Source organism: Tilletiopsis washingtonensis (genome assembly GCF_003144115.1).
Source record: "Tilletiopsis washingtonensis strain MCA 4186 unplaced genomic scaffold FA09scaffold_26, whole genome shotgun sequence".
In the NCBI taxonomy this organism is placed as follows: Eukaryota; Fungi; Basidiomycota; class Exobasidiomycetes; order Entylomatales; genus Tilletiopsis; species Tilletiopsis washingtonensis.
This window is the reverse complement of record NW_020312023.1, coordinates 69736-86312: the sequence shown is the minus strand read 5'-3', so window position 1 is coordinate 86312 and position 16577 is coordinate 69736. Positions and strand designations below refer to the sequence as shown.

Genomic DNA, 16577 nt, shown 5'->3' with positions numbered 1-16577 from the left:
AAGATGCAACGCGCGGAATCGGCGTGCATGCGGGGCGCAGTCTGGCCGCTGAGCGCGCGAGTTGGAAGATGCTGCAGGATGGCCAGAGTCGCGCTCGCTCCACGCCTATCGACTCGACCTCGACCGGCCCAACTCCAAGGCGCACCTTGCCTCCGTTCCCCATCAGCATTCTTGCTGCTCCGTCTCTTCGCCACCGCCCAGCATGTCGGACGTGGACGACGAGCTCCTCGCGCTGGCGGGCGGCGGCTCTTCGCCCGCCTCGCGCTCCTCGGCCTCGCTCTCCGCCTCGCCTTCGCCTCCACCCCGCGCAAAGGCCAAGAAGCGCGCCGCGCCCAAGAGCAAGGCGCGCAAGCGGCGAAAGGCCGACAGCGACGAGGAGGATGAGGATGAGGACGCAGAGGGCGAGGAGGAGGCGCTGTACCCGCTCGAGGGCATCTACCGCGACGAGGCGGATCGCGAGCGGTGCGTGTCGTGTGCAGCGCGACGAAGGACTGCGTAGGCTGACTGGCGCGACGCAGTCTCCTGGACATGCCGGAGATTGCCCGCGAGACGGAGCTGGCCGCGCGGCGAGAGGAGCTCAGCAAGCGCCAGCAGGCGTCGGCGCTCGCGGCGCTGTATCGCAGCCAGCAGGCAGCGTCGGGCCGCGGAGCACCGAGCGGCGGTGCGAAGAAGGCCAAGAAGCCGGCGCCGAAGAAGAAGCCAGCGAAGAAGGCGCGGCGGAAGACCAGCGACGACGAGTCGAGCGAGGAGGAGTCGGACGAGGACGAGGAAGAGGAGGAGGAGCCAGAGTCGGAGTACGAGGAGGCAGACCGCCGCAAGACTGGCCGCCTGCGCAAGAGCATCGGCGCCTCGGCAGACAAGAGCGCCAAGCTGCAGGAGCTGTCGCGCAAGCGCAAGGCCAGGGCGAGCGGCGGAAATGCGCGCGATGAGGCGCCTGGGCGGAGACGCGGCGACCGTAGTTCATCGGAGGACAGCGAGGACGAGTCCGAAGAGGAGGAGGAGCCGCGCAGCTCCAAGGTCGTGGGCGAAGGGCGCGAGGCCAAGCGCATCGCCGCCAAGGAGCCGTGGACGATGCCGAGCCGAGAGACACTCAACCGGTGTCGCGTCACGCGCGACGAAGTGGCGAAGGTGCTGTTCAAGAAGGGCTTTGAGGCGGCCATGATTGGTGAGTCTGAGCCAGGACTCAGCTCAGCCCCGCTCGGGCTGACATCCACTTTGCAGGCGCCGTGGTCCGCGTGAGCCGGCTCGATGACCGCAAGCGGCAAATATACCGGACGTACGAGGTCTCGCGTGCGTCGTGACCGGCCTCTGCGCATGCTCTGCCACCCACTCACGTCCCTGTCGCCAGGCTGCAAGAAGGGAGACAACTACTACGACCTCGGCGACGGCCGCGCCTTCACGAGCGTCGAGATCTGGTGCACCTTTGGCGCCGAGACGCACGGACCCTTCCAGCTCTCGCAGATCAGCAACTCTGCGATTACCGAGGTGCGTGCTGCTGCTGGTCCTGCCTCGCTCTGTGCTGACACGGCGCAGGACGAGCACTCGCGCTATGCGCGTGTCCAGGAAGCGCTCTGGCAGACGAAGAAGCGACATGGCCCGTCTGACGAGGCGGTGCAGGATGCCTACGACACGTGGCTCGCATTCGTGGACCGGCTGGTGCTGGACCAGGCCGAGGCGCTCAAGATGGTGCGCGACCGGCAGGAGAACCGCGCTGCCTTCGAGAAGCAGCAGGGCGAGCGGAAAGCGGCGCTGCCGCCGCCGGGCGCCCCGCCTGGCCCGCCTCCGGGTGCGCCGCCAGGCTCCTCGGCGCGGCAGGGCAATGCCTCGCCGGTCAAGGGCGCGTACGACGGCCTGATGGTGGCAGACCTGAATGAGCGGAACAGGAAGGCGGAGAAGGAGCGCATGGCCGAGGTCGAGGTGCGTCTGCGCTGCGCACTGCCCGATGCGCTCTCACTCACGGCCTCGCCATCTGCAGCGCCGCGCTGCGCTTGCGAAGCGTGCCGCACTCGGCATCGCAGCCAACGCCGCCTCTCGGCCTGGCAGCGGCGCCGCGACGCCCGCCAACGGCGCATCGGCGTCGGGCGCCTCGGCATCGAAGAGCGAGCACGTGCGGCCAGTCGAGAACGCCATCAGCCAGTCGGCGCAGGACATCGACGTCGACCTGGGCGACTTCTGAGCGGCGCAGCGGGACGTGAGACGGACATGGGCGATAATCGTGATGGGTTTGCATGCATGCAAGGGGTGCCGTGGGGTGCGATACAGATGAGGAGCATAATCAGCGGGCTCGCGAACGGGAAGTGGGGCATCGGACGGGGGAGGACGAGAGATCATGGAGCGACAGTCGGCCGCTGCGCGAGCTGCTGCTGCTGCTGCCGCTTCTCCTTGTTCTGCCGCATAGCCTGCAGACGGCGCATAACGTCCGACTGCGCGCCCTGCGGCTGATGTGCAGCAGCTGGGAGCGGCTTGGCCAGGGCGGCGCTGGCTGCATGCCGCTCTGCCTCGAGCACAGGCGCCGGCGACGGCGTGGCGCGCACGTTGGTGCGGTCGCTGAGGCCGCCCGAAGACGGCTCGCGCGAGCGGCGCACAGCTGGAGCGCCGTTCGTGGCCGACGGCAGCGCGAGCGAGGCCTTTTGCGGGCTGAGCTGGTGCGAGATGAGCAGCGACGGGTTGCTGCCGGACTTGGGCAGGCCGTCGGCCTCGTCGCTGCGCTGGAAAACGGCGCCGGCGGACGCAGCGGCGTGCGCGGCGACCGAGGAGAGCGCGTGCTGTGACTTGGCGCGCCGCACCGGCGTGAAGCTCTTGGCAGGCGAGGGCACGTAGAGAGCGCGCACACCCGGAGCTGGCATGGCCGCATCCTCGGCGTCGAGGAGGGGGCGCTTGCGCGAGACAGCAGAGGCACTGACGGTGCGCGGCTGCTCCACTGCCGGAGAAGCAGCGTGGCTCGTGCTGGCGTGGGACGCCGGCTGAGCGACCGAGAGGGAGCGCGGCGTGGCGCTGGCAGACGCCGTGACGCGAGATGTCGACGTCGCAGGAGCGGCGCTCGAAGATGCCTCAGCGGACGCAGGCGACGCGGCGGCGCTCGCTTGAGCGGCCTCGAGCTTGGCCTGCAGGCTCTTGTTGCGCAGGCTGAGCTTCTTGAGCTCCTTCATGTGCGTCAAGAGCTGAGGGAGACGAGGATGAGCGGCGTGACTCGCAGAACAGGATCTCCGCCAGACTCACCTTAGTGTCGTGCTCCTCGGCCTCCTCGGCCTTGGCAGCCAGCTCCGCCTCGAGAGCCTCGATGCGCGTCTCGAGCAGCGCCACGTCCTCGGAGCGACCAGCGCCGCTGCTTGGTGGTGCAGCACGGAGCTGCTCCAGCTCGGCGGTCAGCTGCTGCTGCTCGGCACGCAGACTGTCCGCCTCGGCCTGGGCAGCACTGAGCTGGCCCTGTGCGGTTCGAAGCTGCGCCTGCGCGTGCTGTGCCTCGCGACGTCTGTGGCGGTGATTGATTAGCGCGTGCGCAGCAACGACTCGTCGGGTCATGACTCACGATGTTTGGATCTCGCTCTCGGCGCGAGCAGCTTGGTCCTGCGCTTGCGCCAGTGCCTCCGAGTGGGCTGCGGCATCGCGCGCCAGGCGCGATCGCTCCTCGACGAGCTGCTGCTCGGCCGCCTCCTTGGCGAGGGCGAGGCTGTCGGACGCCTGCTTCGCCTCCGCCAGACGGCTCTCGAGGTCCGAGACTGCAGCTTGCTCGTCCTGGGCGCGCTCCACTTCCTCCTGCAGCGTGCCCAGCTCCTCCTTGAGGTCCCAATACTCGTCGTTGCGCTGCTTGATCTGCACGTCGCGCTCGCGCAGCGCGAGCTCGAGCGCCGCCACCTGCTCTTCGCGCTCGGCGAGGAGGGCGCCACTCTGAGCCAGGTCGGCGAGGCGGGCCTCGGCATCCTGCAGGCTGGCGGACAAGGTCGCACGCTCAGCGCGCCAGGCGTCCTCGGCCGCGGATGCGGACGTTGAGACGTTGTTGGAGGCAGCGATCGCAGCGTCGCGCTCGGCAACCGTTTCGCTAAGGCGCAGGCTGAGCTGCTGAACCTCCTCGCGCAGAGACTGCACCTGCTCCGCCTCTGCTTGCAGCGCAGACAGCTGCTCAGCGCTGTCAGCAGCGGCCTGAGTAGCTGCGGCGAGGCGCTCCTCGAGAACTGCAACAGCGCCGGCGTGGAGGTCCTGCGCTGCCTGGGCTGCTGTTGCAAGCTCGGCACGCAGCGAGTCGAGCGCGGCATTGTGTGCCTCCTCGTCGCCGCCGGCAGCAGCAAGATTGCTCTCGGCCTTGAGCACCCGCTGCTCCAAGCTCGAGAACTGCAGTTCTGAGGCCGCGGCGTTCTCGCGGAGGCTTGCGAGCTGCTCCGTGAGGGCGACAACCTCTGCTGCTTGCGTCTTCGCATCGAGCTGCGCCGCCTCAAGCTGCTCCTGCAGAAGCGCAGCGGCTGCACGACTGGCCGCATGCTCCTCGGCGAGTGCGTCGAGGCGCTCTTGCAGCTCGATGACCTTGAGAGAAGCAGCCGACTCCGCCTCGATGGCGCCGTCCAGCCGAGTGAGTGCGTCGGCGAGGTCCTCGTTGAGCTTGGCAGAGGCAGCGCTGAGCTGCTCCTTCTCAGCTGCGACGTCGTTGAGCTGCTCCTGCAGCGAGATCTGCTCCTCGCGCGCGGCGGCGAGCTCCGCCGTGAGCGCAGCGTGTGCGCGCGTCTTTGCTGCCAGGTCCGCGAAGAGCGCCTCGTCGGCGGCGGTGTCGCTCGGCGTGCGAGCGCGCACGTCGTTGGCCTGTGCTTCGGCTTGGCTAAGCTGCTCTTCCAGGCGGGCGACCTCCGTTGCCTGAGCCTCGAGCTGGCTTTGAAGCGACGCCTCGGAAGCCGTGGCACTCTTGAGGGATGCCACAGCGTCGGCAGCTTGAGTTTGAGCAGCGACTCTTGCGGACTCTGCTTCGTGTACAGCTGCGGTCAGCTCGAGGGCCTGACGGTCGAGCGCCGCCTTCTCGTCGTTGAGCTCTTCCGCCGCGTCCTGAGCGGTGAGCACGTTGGTACGCAGCGTCTGCGCCTCGGCGGTGGCGGCCTGCAGCTGCGTGCGCAGACCTGCGATCTCTTGCTGGTGCTGGCCGATTTGCTCCTCGCGACGCTTGATGCGCGCACGAGAGTCGGCGAGCTGCGTCTCGACGTCGCTCTTCTGCCGGATGACCTTCGCCAGCGCCTCGCTGCCTTCGCCGCCCTGCGAGGAGGACGCAGCTGCGAGCGAGAGATGCATCTCGAGCTCGGAGACGCGGCGACGGTACGTGACGAGATGCGCGGCGCCATCGGCAGCGCACTGCAGGTAGTCGCGGATCTCGGCCTGGTGCGCTGCGACGCGGGCCTCCAGCTTGGCAACGTACTCGACGGTCGCAGCCGCGCTCGCTTGTGAGAGGGCAGCGGCCTCGCGGCGAGCCTGGAGCGACTCGAGCTGCGCCCGCTTGGCGGCGAGCTCCGTCGCGAGGTCTGGGAGTGGCTCGCTCTGGGGCGTCACGCTGCGCTGGCGCGGCATCTCGGTACCCGCGCTCTCGACGGAGACGTTGCCCGAGTCTTGCGTCGGGACGCTCGCTGTCTCGGCGAGTGCAGCATTGGCCTGTATCTCCGTTCGTGCGCGGCGCAGCTGCATCTCAGTCTCGACGCGCTGGAAGTCCATGCGCCGGCTGGCGTCCTCGATGTGCTGCTTGACCTGGTCGATCTCGTCGAAGAGGTCCGTCTCGAAGCTGCGCGAGCTGGCTCGACCTCCGGGCGTGGCGAAGAACGTTGACTCATCGGCGCAGGCGGCGAAGGACATCGACATGTCGCCTCGCAGCATGCTCTCGTCGCCGAGCGCACCCGCACCAGCTGCGAATGCGGAGCGCACGGTGCTGGCCAGCCGCTGCACTCGGCGCTTGGCAGAGGTGAGCTCGGCCTCGCGCTTGCGCAGCGCCGGCACCACCTCGCCGAGCTGCTCGTTGCGTGCAGCGAGCTCCAGGCGGAGCTGCTCGAGCTTCTGCTGCGTCTCGCTGCCCGAGGCGACGTTGCTGCGGAGTACATCGAGCTGCGTAGAAGGTCAGCGCAGTGACCAGACAGAAGGGGCGTTCTACTCTACTCACCTCCAGCTCCGCCTCCGTGGCAGCTTGCTGCAGGCGCGCAACCTGGTCCGAGCTGGTCTGCAGCTGCACTTCCAGCTCCGAGGCCATGGAGCTCCACTGCTCGACATCTGCCTCGCGCTCTGCCACCAAAGTCTGCGCAGCCTGCAGCTCTCCCTGAGTCGCTTCAAGCTGCATCGAAGCCCGCTCCAGTGCTTCGGAGGCTGTGGTGTCGGCGCTCTGCGAAGCAATCGTTGCTTCAAGCTCTGCGAGACGCTCCTTTGCGGCTTGTGCGTCTGCGACGGCAGTATCGCGGGCTTCCACGGCTTGCTGCGCCTCGTGCTCGGCGCCAAACTTGGCCAGGTCAAGCGCCTCGACGGCGCTTGTGAGCTGTCGGATCTCAGCTTGCGCCTCGTCGAGCTTCGTCTGCAGGCCCGCATCTTGCTCAGCCACGCGCTGTTCGGCCGCCGATGCGCGCTGCTCGGCCTCGAGCAGCGCAGTGGCTCGCGTCTCGAGCTCCGCCTCGAGCGCAGCAAGGCGCTGCTGACTCTCCCCGGCGCCGGCAATCGAGGTCTCCAGCTCGGCGCGCACACTTGCGAGCTCCTCGGCAAGAGCAGCCTGTGCTGCAGCGAGAGCAGCAGAGGCGGCGTCGCGAGCGGCCTCGGCGTCCGAGAGCTTCGTCTGCAGCTCGGCGAGCTGTGCTGTCGCCTCTTCGCTGCGCGACAGACCGCATGCTGCTTCTTGACGCAGTCTCTCGAGCTCGCCTGTTTTGGAGTCAGCAGCTGGACATCGACACGGCTGCTGCGGCACTCACTCTTCGTTTGCTCCACCTCGAGGACTGCATTCTCGCGCTCCTGCACGAGGGATGTCCGCTCCGCCTGCCATGCCTCGACATCGGCGCTCGAGGCCGCAGCAGCAGCCGCAGCCTGGAAGGCCTCGTCTCGCTCGGCATTTGCTAGGTCCAGCGAAGTCTGAGCAGCCGCGACCTCTGCCTCCAGCTCGACCACGCGGGTCTGCAGCTTCTGCAGGTCGCGCTCAGACGGGCCAGCAGTGGCTCCGCCCGCCGTTAGACGCTCCACCTCGTCCTCGAGCTCCGTGACCTCGCTGCGCAGTGTGTCGCGCGCCTGCACTGCGGCATTGAGCTCGCGGCGCAGCTCGCGCAGGGCGCGCGTCTCGCTCTGCGGGGCGGCTGGAGCGGCCGCCTCGGCTTGCGCCAGTTGAGGAGAGGCGGAGGCGGAGGCGGAGGCGGCAGAAGCGCGCTCCGCCTCGGCGGCCGCAGCTGCTGCCTCGGCAGCCTCTGCACGCTGGTTCGCAGCTTCCAGTTCTGTCTCGAGGCGCTCCACACGTGCGTCTTGCTCTTCGATGCGCAGGCGCAGCGACTCGACCTCCTTCTGCAGCTTCGGGTCCGGCGCTCCTGTTGGAGTCGGCCGCTTGACGCCTCCGTCGAGCTCGCGCCGCATCGCATCAGCCTCTTGCCTGGCCCACTGCAGCTCTTGCCGCAGGTCCGCCGCGACCTCCTTTGCCTCGCTGGCAGCTGTGGATGCTGAGCGCTGCGCTGCAATGAGCTCGTTTGAGATCTTGAGCGCCTCGCGCTCGGCCTTGGCGGCGCGCTCGGACGCCTTGGACAGGTCGCCGGAGAGCGAGTCGACCTCGAGGCGCAGCGCTGCAACTTCGCCGGAGGACGAAGGAGCGGCAGCGCTGGGGCCCGAGACGGACGAGCGACGAGCTCGTCGCCGCGGCGCAGCGCCCTCGCTGCCGAAGAAGCCGCCGTGCTCCTGCCGCGGCGAGGGCGGCAGCGGCACCGTCGAGGCGGATGCCGTGGCGATGAGCCGGCTGTTCTCGGCCTTGAGCGCCAGCACCTCGTTCTCGAGGGCCAGCGCTCGCGCAGCGGGGTCAAGACGCGCGTGTCGTCGCGAGCCGGACGCCTGCAGCACGCCCATGAGCATGTCTCTCGGGCCGCTCCACACTGGCACTCACCACTGGCTCGTTCTGCCGCCTCAGCTCCTCGTCCTTGAGGCTGATGGCCGCCTCGAGGGTGCGCACCTTGGCCTCAAGCGCCTTGCGCTCCTCCTCGCTCTCCTTGGCCACGTGGCCGAAGGTGCGCTCGCGCTCCACCTCCTCGCGGCGGCGGCCCTTTTGCGAGTCAGCCTCGACGCGCTTGGCGGCGGTGAGGGCTGCCTCGAGGTTGGCCACCTGCAGCTTGCCGCGCTCAATTTCGGACTTTGCACGTGCGCCAGCCTCCTCGGCGGCAATGGCGCGCTGAGTCTCGGTCGCCAGCTGCGAGGAGAGCGACGAGACGGTGGTGCGCAGCGTCGCGAGCTCGGCGAGCTGGGCGGCGTTTTGCGACTGCAGGTTCGAGATGTTCATGTCTGGCGAGGCGTGAGCAGTGGCACGACGGGCAAGGCGCGGCATGCTCACCCTGCTGCCGCAGCGTCTTCTTCATGCGCGCCACCTCGCCATCGTCGGCGCCGCCGAAGATGCTCATCGCGGGTGCGGTGGGGGAGAGGGGGCCCACGTCGCAGCGGAGGAGGTCTGCGTCAAACGGCAGCTGCGGCCCACGTCACGGCTCGCGGGCAGAGGGAGAGAGCAGCCAGGCCGTGGATGGGGATGAGGAAGGTGTCGTGGATGGGGATGAGGAAGGTGTCGTGGATGGAGGCAAGAGGACCAAGCGCGCGGCGGGATAGGATGCGCGGCTGCATCTCGAGCGCGTTTGTTCGGCGCGTCGTGCGGAGAGCAACACCAGAGGCGGCCGAGGCGCGTGGCGCACGTGACGCAGGAAGCTCGAGTCAAGTCCGCGGCTCAGCCGCCGCGAGCCCTCATCCTTGCTCCGACCACCTCGCCCTTCGCTCTCGCTGCGTCTCACCTTCCACACCCCTCCACCATGTCCGACGCACCCGCCGCCGCATCGCGGCCACCACGCGACGTCGTGGCACGCGAGCGCGAGGCGGCCAAGGAGGCCAAGCGCCTCGCAAAGGAGGCCAAGCAGGCGCGCAGGGGGACCGAGGGCGCAGCTGCACCCCCAGCTGCCGCTGGGCCGAGCAAGGCAGGCAAGGCGCCGGCTGCACAGGCAGGGCAGCAGGCTGCACCGGCCAAGGGTGCGCCTGCTGCGGTGAAGAAGGACGGCCCGTCCAAGCCTCCAGCACCCACGCCCGTCGAGGCAGCGCCGACGACTGTGCCGCGCCTGCCATCGCCCCGCGTCGTGTCGCTGTTCAGCAACGTCGCAGTGCCACGCACAGGGCCGCTCGACTCGCTCGCCTCCTCTCTGCGCACCTCGATCCACCCTTCAGTCCTCACGCTGGCACAACACCTCGCGAACTTCAGCATCGTCGGTGCCGATGCGCGCGCCATTGCGGTGCTCGGCGCACTGCGCGACTTTGTCGCCGACTACCGCACGCCCGAGGGCGCCGTGCTGAGCCGCGATCTCGTGCAGCGCCTCGCGCCGCAGATCGCCGCACTGGCACAGGCGCGGCCACTCGGCGCCAGCGTCGAGCATGCGATTCGCTTCCTCAAGTACGAGGTCAGCGTGACGCCCGTCGAGTCGAGCGAGAGCGAGGTGAGCACAGGAGATGGCCAGCTCTGCATGCGGCAGCTGATTGCCATCTGCAGGCACGCGCACACATCCTCTCCACCATCGACCACTTCATCCGCGACCGCATCACGCACGCCGCGCGCACCATTGCCTCGAGCCTCGCCGCAGACAGGATCCGCGCAGAGGGCGAGGTGGTGCTCACGTTTGGGCGCAGCTCCGTCGTCGAGGCGGCGCTGCTCGAGGCGAAGCGGAAGGGCAGCCGCTTCGAGGTGATTGTCGTCGACGCACAGCCGCTCTGCGAAGGTATGTATCGACCGTGCCGCCTGTCTGTGCTGGGCTGACATTCCGCAGGCCGGAGACTGCTCGCCACGCTCCTTGCGCACGACGTTCCCTGCACCTACGCGCTGCTCACCTCGCTGCCGACGCTCATGCCGCGCGCCTCGCTCGTGCTGCTCGGCACCGCCGCCGTGCTAGCCAATGGCGCGCTCTACGCACGCGCCGGCACGGCTGCGGTCGCGATGCTGGCGGCGGAGCGGCAGGTGCCCGTCGTCGTGGCGTGCCAGACGTACAAGTTCAGCGAGCGCATCATGCTCGACGCACTGAGCGGCAACGAGGCTGGTGAGTGCAGTAGCAGCTCGCAGCGGCGGCTTCGCTGACGCTCCACAGGCGACCCCACCGCGATGCTCGCGCACGGCGACGCCCCCACCGCCGCACCCACCTCCGACGCTGACTCGCACGCGCGCCTAACGCACGCCGAGGTGCTGCGCACGCCGACTCTCGGCGTCGCCAGCCTGCTCTACGACGTCACGCCGCCGCGCTTCGTCGGGCACGTCTGCTCCGAGGCCGGCCTAAGCGGGCCCGAGAGCGTCGCCGAGCTGCTGCGCGACTTTAAGAGCGCTCCCTACATGCACAAATAAGACGATGCATGCTGCGGCGCGCGTGGAGAGATGCAGAAGAGGCCTGATGATGGCGGAGCGGCGGCTGGCCATGCGCTGAGGGCTGGCAGGGAAGGGCTAGCTGGAGGATGTCGCTCGCATCGGCCCCGCTGCTAAGCTCGCGCTTCCAGTTGCGAGAGTCTGGCCGAGAGCCCCGACCTTCACCCTGCTCTGTCGCCTGCTCAAGTTCTCGCAGCAGGAGTATGCTGCAGCATCCCCCGCATCCGTGCGCAGAACAACTGCCCTCAGCACGCTTTGCCATCACACCCGTCAGAGGCAGGCACACGGCGGCTGACACTGAGCACTGCATCAGCTGCACGTCACACAGCGGCCGACGAGCAGCCAGTCCGCGACAGACGAGAGGGGTGGCACAGCGACGTTTATTGCAGCGTGCGAGGCAAGGGACATGGACGTGCTGACGAGCTGGAGGGTATGAGAAGAGACTTGTCGAGCCGAACTGCGCAGTCGGGTTGGGTCGTCACGGGTCGTGATGGTCGAGATCGGGGTGCGCGGAGGCACGATGAGCGAGTGGAGCGGGAGATGGGAAGAGGGGGTGACACGGCAGCTTGGGCGAGGCTTGGGCGAGTTTGGGCGAGGCTTGGGCGAGCTTGGGCGACGCGAGGAGCGCGAGACGGCGCTGGCGACGGCGAGCGACTGGGCGTCTAGAGAACGCCACGACGACTGCTGCCCATTCTGCCTCCGCGACGGTTGCCCATCATCGGTCCACGCGAGCGGCTGCGGCTGCCGCCACCGCAGCGACAGCAGAGGATGTTGCCGATGCAAGAGACTGTCGATGCGAGCGTCAGCAATGCGCTCACCCCGGAGGAACACTGACGACTCACAGATGGCCATGATGGCGTTTGCGATGCCATTGACGATCGCCACGATGACTCCGGCGATGCTCTGGGGCGCAGCAAGACTATCAGCGCCGTTTCCAGGGAGGGAGGGGGTGTCGGACGCGCATGGGCGACGACGAGGAGCACCGACCCGTCGCGCGTGCACGTCTGCCGCGTCGCCGCCGTCTGAACCGCGGCGACACTTCGCTGCCTTCCCCCTCATCATCCATGTGGCCACGATGAATGCCCGCTGCAAAGACTCACCGACACGATGGTATTGAGGCAAGAGGCAACGGCGCCCATAGCTGCGGCTGGGAGTGTGCTGGTGGCTTGGTTGGTGGTGAAGAGCGGCAAGGGCTTGCGGTTGGCAGGAGACTCGAGCGGATGGATGTGGGTGAGAGGCAAGGGCGGATGGCTCCGGTGCTGCCTCTTATGAGAAGCGCAAAAGTCTCCGCACCCGAGTGCGGCCTGCCGCCTTGCGGGTGATTGCCGCTGCTGTTCCTGGCTGTGCTGCGCTCGGCGGCCGGAGAGGAGAGGGGCAGCGAGGGTGTGCCAAGCTTGCTCAGAGCCGCAGCGGATGACGTAGCGGCCCTTCTTTGCTGCGCGCGACCCTCTCGCCGCGCCCTCGCTCGACGCTGCGCCCTCGACGGGCCAAAGGCTATAATCAGCGCTGCAGCGTGCAGCATCAGCCGCGGCTTGCAGGATGCAGCAGCAGCGCAGCAGCAGCAGCACAGAGCGCAGGCGAAGCTTGCCGAGCACGAGACAAGTCAACGCCTCTCGCGCTGCGCCGCACCGGCACGCCCGGCACGCCGCGGTGACTAGCGTCCCCGCACACAGCCACACGTCGTCGCGGCGTTGGCTTGGCCAAAAATGGGCGCGCAGACAACACGCGCGTCATCGCCGGTGCTGCAGCTGCAGCTTCCCTCTCTCGTCGAGCAGGCGGCCAAGCAGCAGAAACGTGGCCGTGGCGCTGCCCCTGATTCTTATTCTGATTGCGCTGACCGCTACGGTGCCGCAGTCGCAGTCGACGAGAGAGGTGCGAGACGCTGCAGCGGTACACTCCGCTGCGCTGCCGACGTGCCGCGCCTCGAGGGCCCGCTCGTGCGTCCTCCTTCACCTCGTGCACATCCTCCCATGCAGGATGCTGCGGCATTCTGTGCAGCGCCCAGCACGGACGGCCTTCGACGGCTTCTGTCATCAGATGCAGCAACTTCAGCCGCCTCATCCTGTCGTGCAGTGCTCTTTGCAGCTGCTCGCGGTTGCGCTGCTCACAAGGCAAGGTCGCCTGAGGAGGAGGAGCGCAAGGCGGCGCAAGCGCATGACGTAGCTGCTGCGCCTGCCTGCCGCTGCTGCGCCCGCGAATATACCCGGTCCGCGCGATGGCTCAGGCAGACTCTACGCTGCTGCTGTGCCCCTCTTGACGACGGCCGAAGCTGGGAGAGGCCACGAAGAAGCCGCAAGCCTCGCGCAAGCTGACGACGCTGTCGCAGCTGTAGAGAGAAGCAGAGGAGACATAGAGGCCCCTGGCGGTAATCCTCGCTCGGTGGCTGCGAGAGCGGATGGTGTTCCCACGCGCGACCGTGGGAGCGCGGCAGGGCGGCGATTTTGATTTTGAGCGGCCGGCGCTCACGCGACGCTTCGCCTTTCTCCTCACGCACCGCAAGCAACCGCAAAGCACTTTGGGCCTGAGGCTCGGCCTCGAGCGGCAGGTCTCGCTCGAAAGCTTCCCTTGCCCAGCAACCGACGCACGTAGGCGAAGCTCTGAAGCGCCAGGCTGCCTTCAGAGGGAGAAAGCGGCTGGACAGCGACTGCAGACAGCCGTGGCATCTTCGCACCACACCGGCACGAGCCTTGCCCGAGTACCCAATCTCCTCCACGATGCTCACTCCGGCGCCCGCAAGCGCAACGCAGCGTGCGCTGCTGCGCGCTCTGCTGCGCGGCGCCGCGCCCGCCGTCAACTTCTCGCCGCACGCGACCAAGAACCTGCGGCGCCTCTTGCTGGCCGGCCAGCGTGAGCGGCTGGCGCAAGGCGAGGGCAAGCTGGGCGAGGGGGAGATGCAGACTGGTGAGTGGGTGTGGCAGCAGCGCAGAGAACGACGGGCCTGACATGCCGTGGACAGCGACGAGAACGCTGCTCCTGCTTCTTGCTGCGGCACGTCCGGCGGCCAGCATCAGTGGGCGGGCGACACGGGCGCCCGTACAGCCCTCTCTCGCGGGACTTGGCCATCCGACCCTTGCATCCGCACCTTCTCCGCTGCTCGCCTCGCCGAGCGGCATGCGCTCCGTCTCGCATCGCGCCATCGCCAATCTTGCCTCGCTCACGTACCACCATCTCTCGCCCTTCACCTTCATGCCTCGGCGCGTTGCACGCCTAATCGGCGGCTCCGACTCGCGTCGGTCGCGCCGCGATCGAGCTCGCGTCGATGAAGGGGCGCCGCTCGCCTGTCTGCACGTGCCCGCCAAGCCTCCTCGTGGACCCGTGCATCCGGCCGAGCTGAAGGTGGCGCGCTTCAGCGCGCCGCCGCTGCGCGGCATCGACGAGCTGCGCGCGGAGATGGTGGCGCGCGGCGCGGAGCTGGGCGCAGCCAAGGGCACGAAGGAGGAGGAGGCGAAGAGGAGGGCGTTTGTCGAGGCCAAGGGAGCGGTCAAGGCGTGGAACAAGGCGACGGAGAAGGAGCAGCGGAAGAGGGAGTACGTCAAGCGCCCGAGGAGACTGCTAGAGGCGCTGATGGAGCAGGTGCAGGCGAGGCGATTGGGGCTGGGAGGGGGCCGGTGGAGGACGTGGAAGGAGGGCGGCTGGCTGGGCGCGCAATGAGATCGACATCAGCGAGCGGGCCGACTGGAGGCGTGTGCGTTGTGCCACGGGCGATGTGAAGAAGCATCGCTCTTGCATCGCATGTCGCGTTTGCGTCTTGGCCCTGCTGCAAGGGAGAGACGAGTGCCGTCAAGAACGCAGGCTTGGGCCAAGGCGGCCGGGCGTCTCCAGGCGCGCGCTGCTGCGTGCACTGACTCTTCCTCGCGTCGCAGCGGCGCTCGTGCGTCTGAGCGCGAGTGCTGCATGCGCTGTCTGAGTCTCGCATTCCCTTCCTTCAGTGTCACTACAAATGTATTGTGAGCGCATCTGTGTGCTGCAGTGTGCCTGTGCTGTGCCGCGCTATGGGCAGAAGAGGCGCCGGTGCGGGGAGCGGCCACGAGCGGCGTGGCCGGCTGGGCGGGCGCGCGACGTGGGACGCTGACTAATCCGCGCCTGCTCCACATGGCTCGCTGACATGCGCACGCCGCTCCGTCTCCGCCTCCCTCCCACCCCTCTCTCCAACATGGGCTCCTCCTCCTCCAAGCCCGCGCGCGCCCTCGGCTCCAGCGTCAGCCAGGCCATGCCGAGCGCAGCCGGTGCCAGCAGCCGCGCACCCGCCGGCGCCGCGCCGCGCGCCCGGGCGCCGCCGCAGGCAGCGCAGCAGCAGACGCGCAGCCCAGGCAGGACGCAGCTCGGCGCCGACCAGTCGCGCACCGCTCCAAAGGCGCAGCGAGCGACGGCCGAGGCGAGCGAGAGCAAGACCTCTGGTGCGTCTTGTTCCCTCCTTTGGCGCACGCATGCGACTGACTGCCTCCTGCACGCACTCACAGCCATCATGGCCGATGCACGCGACCCGCAGCTGCTCGCCAACCTCGCCAAGCTGGGGCCCGTGCAGGTGCCGAGACACAAGCTGCGCTACCGGCCGGTGAGCTGCGCCGTGAGAGAGGAGGGGGGGGGGGGGGGGGAAGGGAAGGGGGGGGGGGGGGGGGGGGGGGGAAAGGAAAGGAGGGGGGCGGGGGCGGGGCGGCGGGAGTCCGTGCGCCCTGGCGCTGCCCTATTACATCGCTGCGTCCCCGACAGCTGCCGTGCGCTCCGGCGCTATCCCTGTTACGTCGACTGTGATCGCTGACAAGCTACTTTTTGCTCTGCCCTCCCCCTCCGCTCTCGTGTGCACCAGAACGACGAGATGCTGGGCATTCTGCGCGCTCGCTCCGCCGACACGGAGCGCTTCGAAGCCGACACCTCTCCCTCTTCCTCCACCTCTGCCTCCTCCGCCGCCGTCGAAGGCAGTGCCTCACGCACGCCCAACCGTCTGACGGCGCCGACGCTCATTGCGCTGCTCGACGCACGCAAGACGGCCACGACGCAGAAGGAGGTGCGGCAGCTGGCGCATGCGTTTGACGTGGACCTCGCGCTGCTCGAGAGCCTCGTCAAGTACGTCAACTCGCCGAGCATCCGGCCGAGGCCGGAGGAGGTTCGGGTGGAGGATGAAGATGATGTGAGTTGTTTGTGCGCGCGACGAGAGGGGGCCGATGTGCCAGGCGGCAGAGCGAGAGCTGATGCAGATATGTGATGGCGCAGAGACCGCCGCTGGTTGATGCGGTGTGGACAGAGCCGCGTCTGGGCGCTGTCTCGATCGGTGCGTCTCTCCCAAGAGTCTTCTGCGTGCTTCTGCGTCAGAAGCTGATCGCCCCCCCTCTCTTTCTCCTTCCCGTTGCGACTCGCAGAAGCTCCTGCTGCAAAGGCACAATGAGGGAGGCGGTGCGTGCAGGCAAGAGGGCGGGCGCGGCACTGCGGCAGAGAATTGGACACGCTTTGCCTCGAGACTTTCGTGCTGGCATGATGGGGGAGGTGACGCATGAATGATTAGGGTAGAGTGATGAGGGGTCGTTGATGAAAGAAGATCTTGGTGAGAGATGGGTGACACGGGGGAACGCAGAAGAGAGAGTGACGAGGCGGAGCGGGGTCGGCAGTGCTAGCGCCAGGAAGGGGGGCGTGCCACGGGCAGAGATAGCAGCAGCTTTCACTCATCCTCATCCGTGAGCAACCTCTCCTGCTCTTCCTCCTCCTCCTCGTCCTCCTCCTCCTCCTCCTCCTCCTCCTCCTCCTCTCGCGCCCGCCTCTTCTGCTTCTTCTTCTTGGCCGCCGCCGCCGCCGCCGCCGCGGCCTTGCGCTTCTTGGCCGCCCGAGCAGCCGCAGTCGGAGCGGCATCCGAGTCGTCCGAGGCGCCGTCCGAGGCCGGCGGAGCGGCATCGTCTTCGTCGATCTCGTCTGCTTCCTCGTCTGTCTCGAGCTGCGCGCGGGCTGGGACACGACCACTGTAGGGAGAAGCGGTGCAGGCGTCAGCTTACGACCAGTCTGATGCCTCACGCCGATTCTTTCCCCC

General features: G+C 68.2%; 8 protein-coding genes across 8 annotated transcripts; 4 read left to right on the top strand and 4 right to left on the bottom strand.

Annotated features, from left to right (window-relative positions):
- Positions 1-127: 127 nt before the first annotated feature.
- FA09DRAFT_161535 (hypothetical protein) lies at positions 128-2237 on the top strand. Its single transcript, XM_025739239.1, has 5 exons — positions 128-1165; positions 1222-1290; positions 1349-1485; positions 1534-1917; positions 1976-2237. The coding sequence occupies exons 1-5, from the start codon at positions 529-531 to the stop codon at positions 2174-2176; spliced, it is 1428 nt and encodes a 475-aa protein (XP_025595145.1). The 5' UTR covers positions 128-528; the 3' UTR covers positions 2177-2237.
- Positions 2238-2987: 750 nt separating this feature from the next.
- On the bottom strand, positions 2988-4721 carry FA09DRAFT_161571 (hypothetical protein). Its single transcript, XM_025739241.1, has 3 exons — positions 3919-4721; positions 3220-3240; positions 2988-3161 (listed from the first exon to the last, which is right to left on the bottom strand). Exons 1-3 carry the CDS (start codon positions 4473-4475, stop codon positions 3155-3157), a joined length of 585 nt encoding a protein of 194 aa, XP_025595144.1. The 5' UTR covers positions 4476-4721; the 3' UTR covers positions 2988-3154.
- FA09DRAFT_161565 (hypothetical protein) lies at positions 4722-8785 on the bottom strand. Its single transcript, XM_025739240.1, has 6 exons — positions 8516-8785; positions 8075-8466; positions 6912-8022; positions 6122-6861; positions 5330-6066; positions 4722-4998 (listed from the first exon to the last, which is right to left on the bottom strand). Exons 1-6 carry the CDS (start codon positions 8580-8582, stop codon positions 4968-4970), a joined length of 3078 nt encoding a protein of 1025 aa, XP_025595143.1. The 5' UTR covers positions 8583-8785; the 3' UTR covers positions 4722-4967.
- Positions 8786-8978: 193 nt separating this feature from the next.
- Positions 8979-10543, top strand: FA09DRAFT_341588 (nagb/rpia/CoA transferase-like protein; the record flags this gene model as incomplete). Its single annotated transcript, XM_025744467.1, has 4 exons — positions 8979-9650; positions 9704-9929; positions 9978-10244; positions 10293-10543. The coding sequence occupies 4 exons, from the start codon at positions 8979-8981 to the stop codon at positions 10541-10543; spliced, it is 1416 nt and encodes a 471-aa protein (XP_025595142.1).
- A 275-nt stretch (positions 10544-10818) lies between these two features.
- On the bottom strand, positions 10819-11926 carry FA09DRAFT_363284 (hypothetical protein). The gene is made up of 3 exons (XM_025745567.1): positions 11662-11926; positions 11404-11464; positions 10819-11348 (listed from the first exon to the last, which is right to left on the bottom strand). Exons 1-3 carry the CDS (start codon positions 11698-11700, stop codon positions 11224-11226), a joined length of 225 nt encoding a protein of 74 aa, XP_025595141.1. The 5' UTR covers positions 11701-11926; the 3' UTR covers positions 10819-11223.
- A 927-nt stretch (positions 11927-12853) lies between these two features.
- Positions 12854-14496, top strand: FA09DRAFT_332527 (hypothetical protein). Its single transcript, XM_025743489.1, has 2 exons — positions 12854-13462; positions 13518-14496. Exons 1-2 carry the CDS (start codon positions 13276-13278, stop codon positions 14210-14212), a joined length of 882 nt encoding a protein of 293 aa, XP_025595140.1. The 5' UTR covers positions 12854-13275; the 3' UTR covers positions 14213-14496.
- Positions 14497-14710: 214 nt separating this feature from the next.
- Positions 14711-16001, top strand: FA09DRAFT_332526 (hypothetical protein). The gene is made up of 3 exons (XM_025743488.1): positions 14711-14958; positions 15022-15116; positions 15369-16001. The coding sequence occupies exons 1-3, from the start codon at positions 14715-14717 to the stop codon at positions 15762-15764; spliced, it is 735 nt and encodes a 244-aa protein (XP_025595139.1). The 5' UTR covers positions 14711-14714; the 3' UTR covers positions 15765-16001.
- Positions 16002-16021: 20 nt separating this feature from the next.
- FA09DRAFT_332525 (hypothetical protein) lies at positions 16022-16278 on the bottom strand. The gene has a single exon (XM_025743487.1). The coding sequence runs from the start codon at positions 16220-16222 to the stop codon at positions 16058-16060; it is 165 nt and encodes a 54-aa protein (XP_025595138.1). The 5' UTR covers positions 16223-16278; the 3' UTR covers positions 16022-16057.
- Between the last annotated feature and the right edge of the window lie 299 nt (positions 16279-16577).

Coding starts and splice junctions, on each gene's coding strand:
- FA09DRAFT_161535 (XM_025739239.1), top strand. CDS start 529: ATGCCGGAGATTGCCCGCGAGACGGAGCTGGCCGCGCGGCGAGAGGAG. Junction 1,291..1,348: donor CCGGACGTACGAGGTCTCGC/GTGCGTCGTGAC, acceptor CCCTGTCGCCAG/GCTGCAAGAAGGGAGACAAC. Junction 1,918..1,975: donor AGCGCATGGCCGAGGTCGAG/GTGCGTCTGCGC, acceptor CGCCATCTGCAG/CGCCGCGCTGCGCTTGCGAA.
- FA09DRAFT_332525 (XM_025743487.1), bottom strand. CDS start 16,222: ATGAGTGAAAGCTGCTGCTATCTCTGCCCGTGGCACGCCCCCCTTCCT.
- FA09DRAFT_332527 (XM_025743489.1), top strand. CDS start 13,276: ATGCTCACTCCGGCGCCCGCAAGCGCAACGCAGCGTGCGCTGCTGCGC. Junction 13,463..13,517: donor CGAGGGGGAGATGCAGACTG/GTGAGTGGGTGT, acceptor TGCCGTGGACAG/CGACGAGAACGCTGCTCCTG.
- FA09DRAFT_363284 (XM_025745567.1), bottom strand. CDS start 11,700: ATGGGCGCCGTTGCCTCTTGCCTCAATACCATCGTGTCG. Junction 11,465..11,661: donor GCCTCAATACCATCGTGTCG/GTGAGTCTTTGC, acceptor GCTGCGCCCCAG/AGCATCGCCGGAGTCATCGT. Junction 11,349..11,403: donor AAACGCCATCATGGCCATCT/GTGAGTCGTCAG, acceptor TCGCATCGACAG/TCTCTTGCATCGGCAACATC.
- FA09DRAFT_161571 (XM_025739241.1), bottom strand. CDS start 4,475: ATGCGGCCAGTCGTGCAGCCGCTGCGCTTCTGCAGGAGCAGCTTGAGG. Junction 3,241..3,918: donor TGTCCGCCAGCCTGCAGGAT/GCCGAGGCCCGC, acceptor AAGGCCGAGGAG/GCCGAGGAGCACGACACTAA.
- FA09DRAFT_332526 (XM_025743488.1), top strand. CDS start 14,715: ATGGGCTCCTCCTCCTCCAAGCCCGCGCGCGCCCTCGGCTCCAGCGTC. Junction 14,959..15,021: donor GAGCGAGAGCAAGACCTCTG/GTGCGTCTTGTT, acceptor ACGCACTCACAG/CCATCATGGCCGATGCACGC. Junction 15,117..15,368: donor ACAAGCTGCGCTACCGGCCG/GTGAGCTGCGCC, acceptor CGTGTGCACCAG/AACGACGAGATGCTGGGCAT.
- FA09DRAFT_161565 (XM_025739240.1), bottom strand. CDS start 8,582: ATGAGCATCTTCGGCGGCGCCGACGATGGCGAGGTGGCGCGCATGAAG. Junction 8,023..8,074: donor GGCGGCAGAACGAGCCAGTG/GTGAGTGCCAGT, acceptor GGCGTGCTGCAG/GCGTCCGGCTCGCGACGACA. Junction 6,067..6,121: donor CCACGGAGGCGGAGCTGGAG/GTGAGTAGAGTA, acceptor CCTTCTACGCAG/CTCGATGTACTCCGCAGCAA.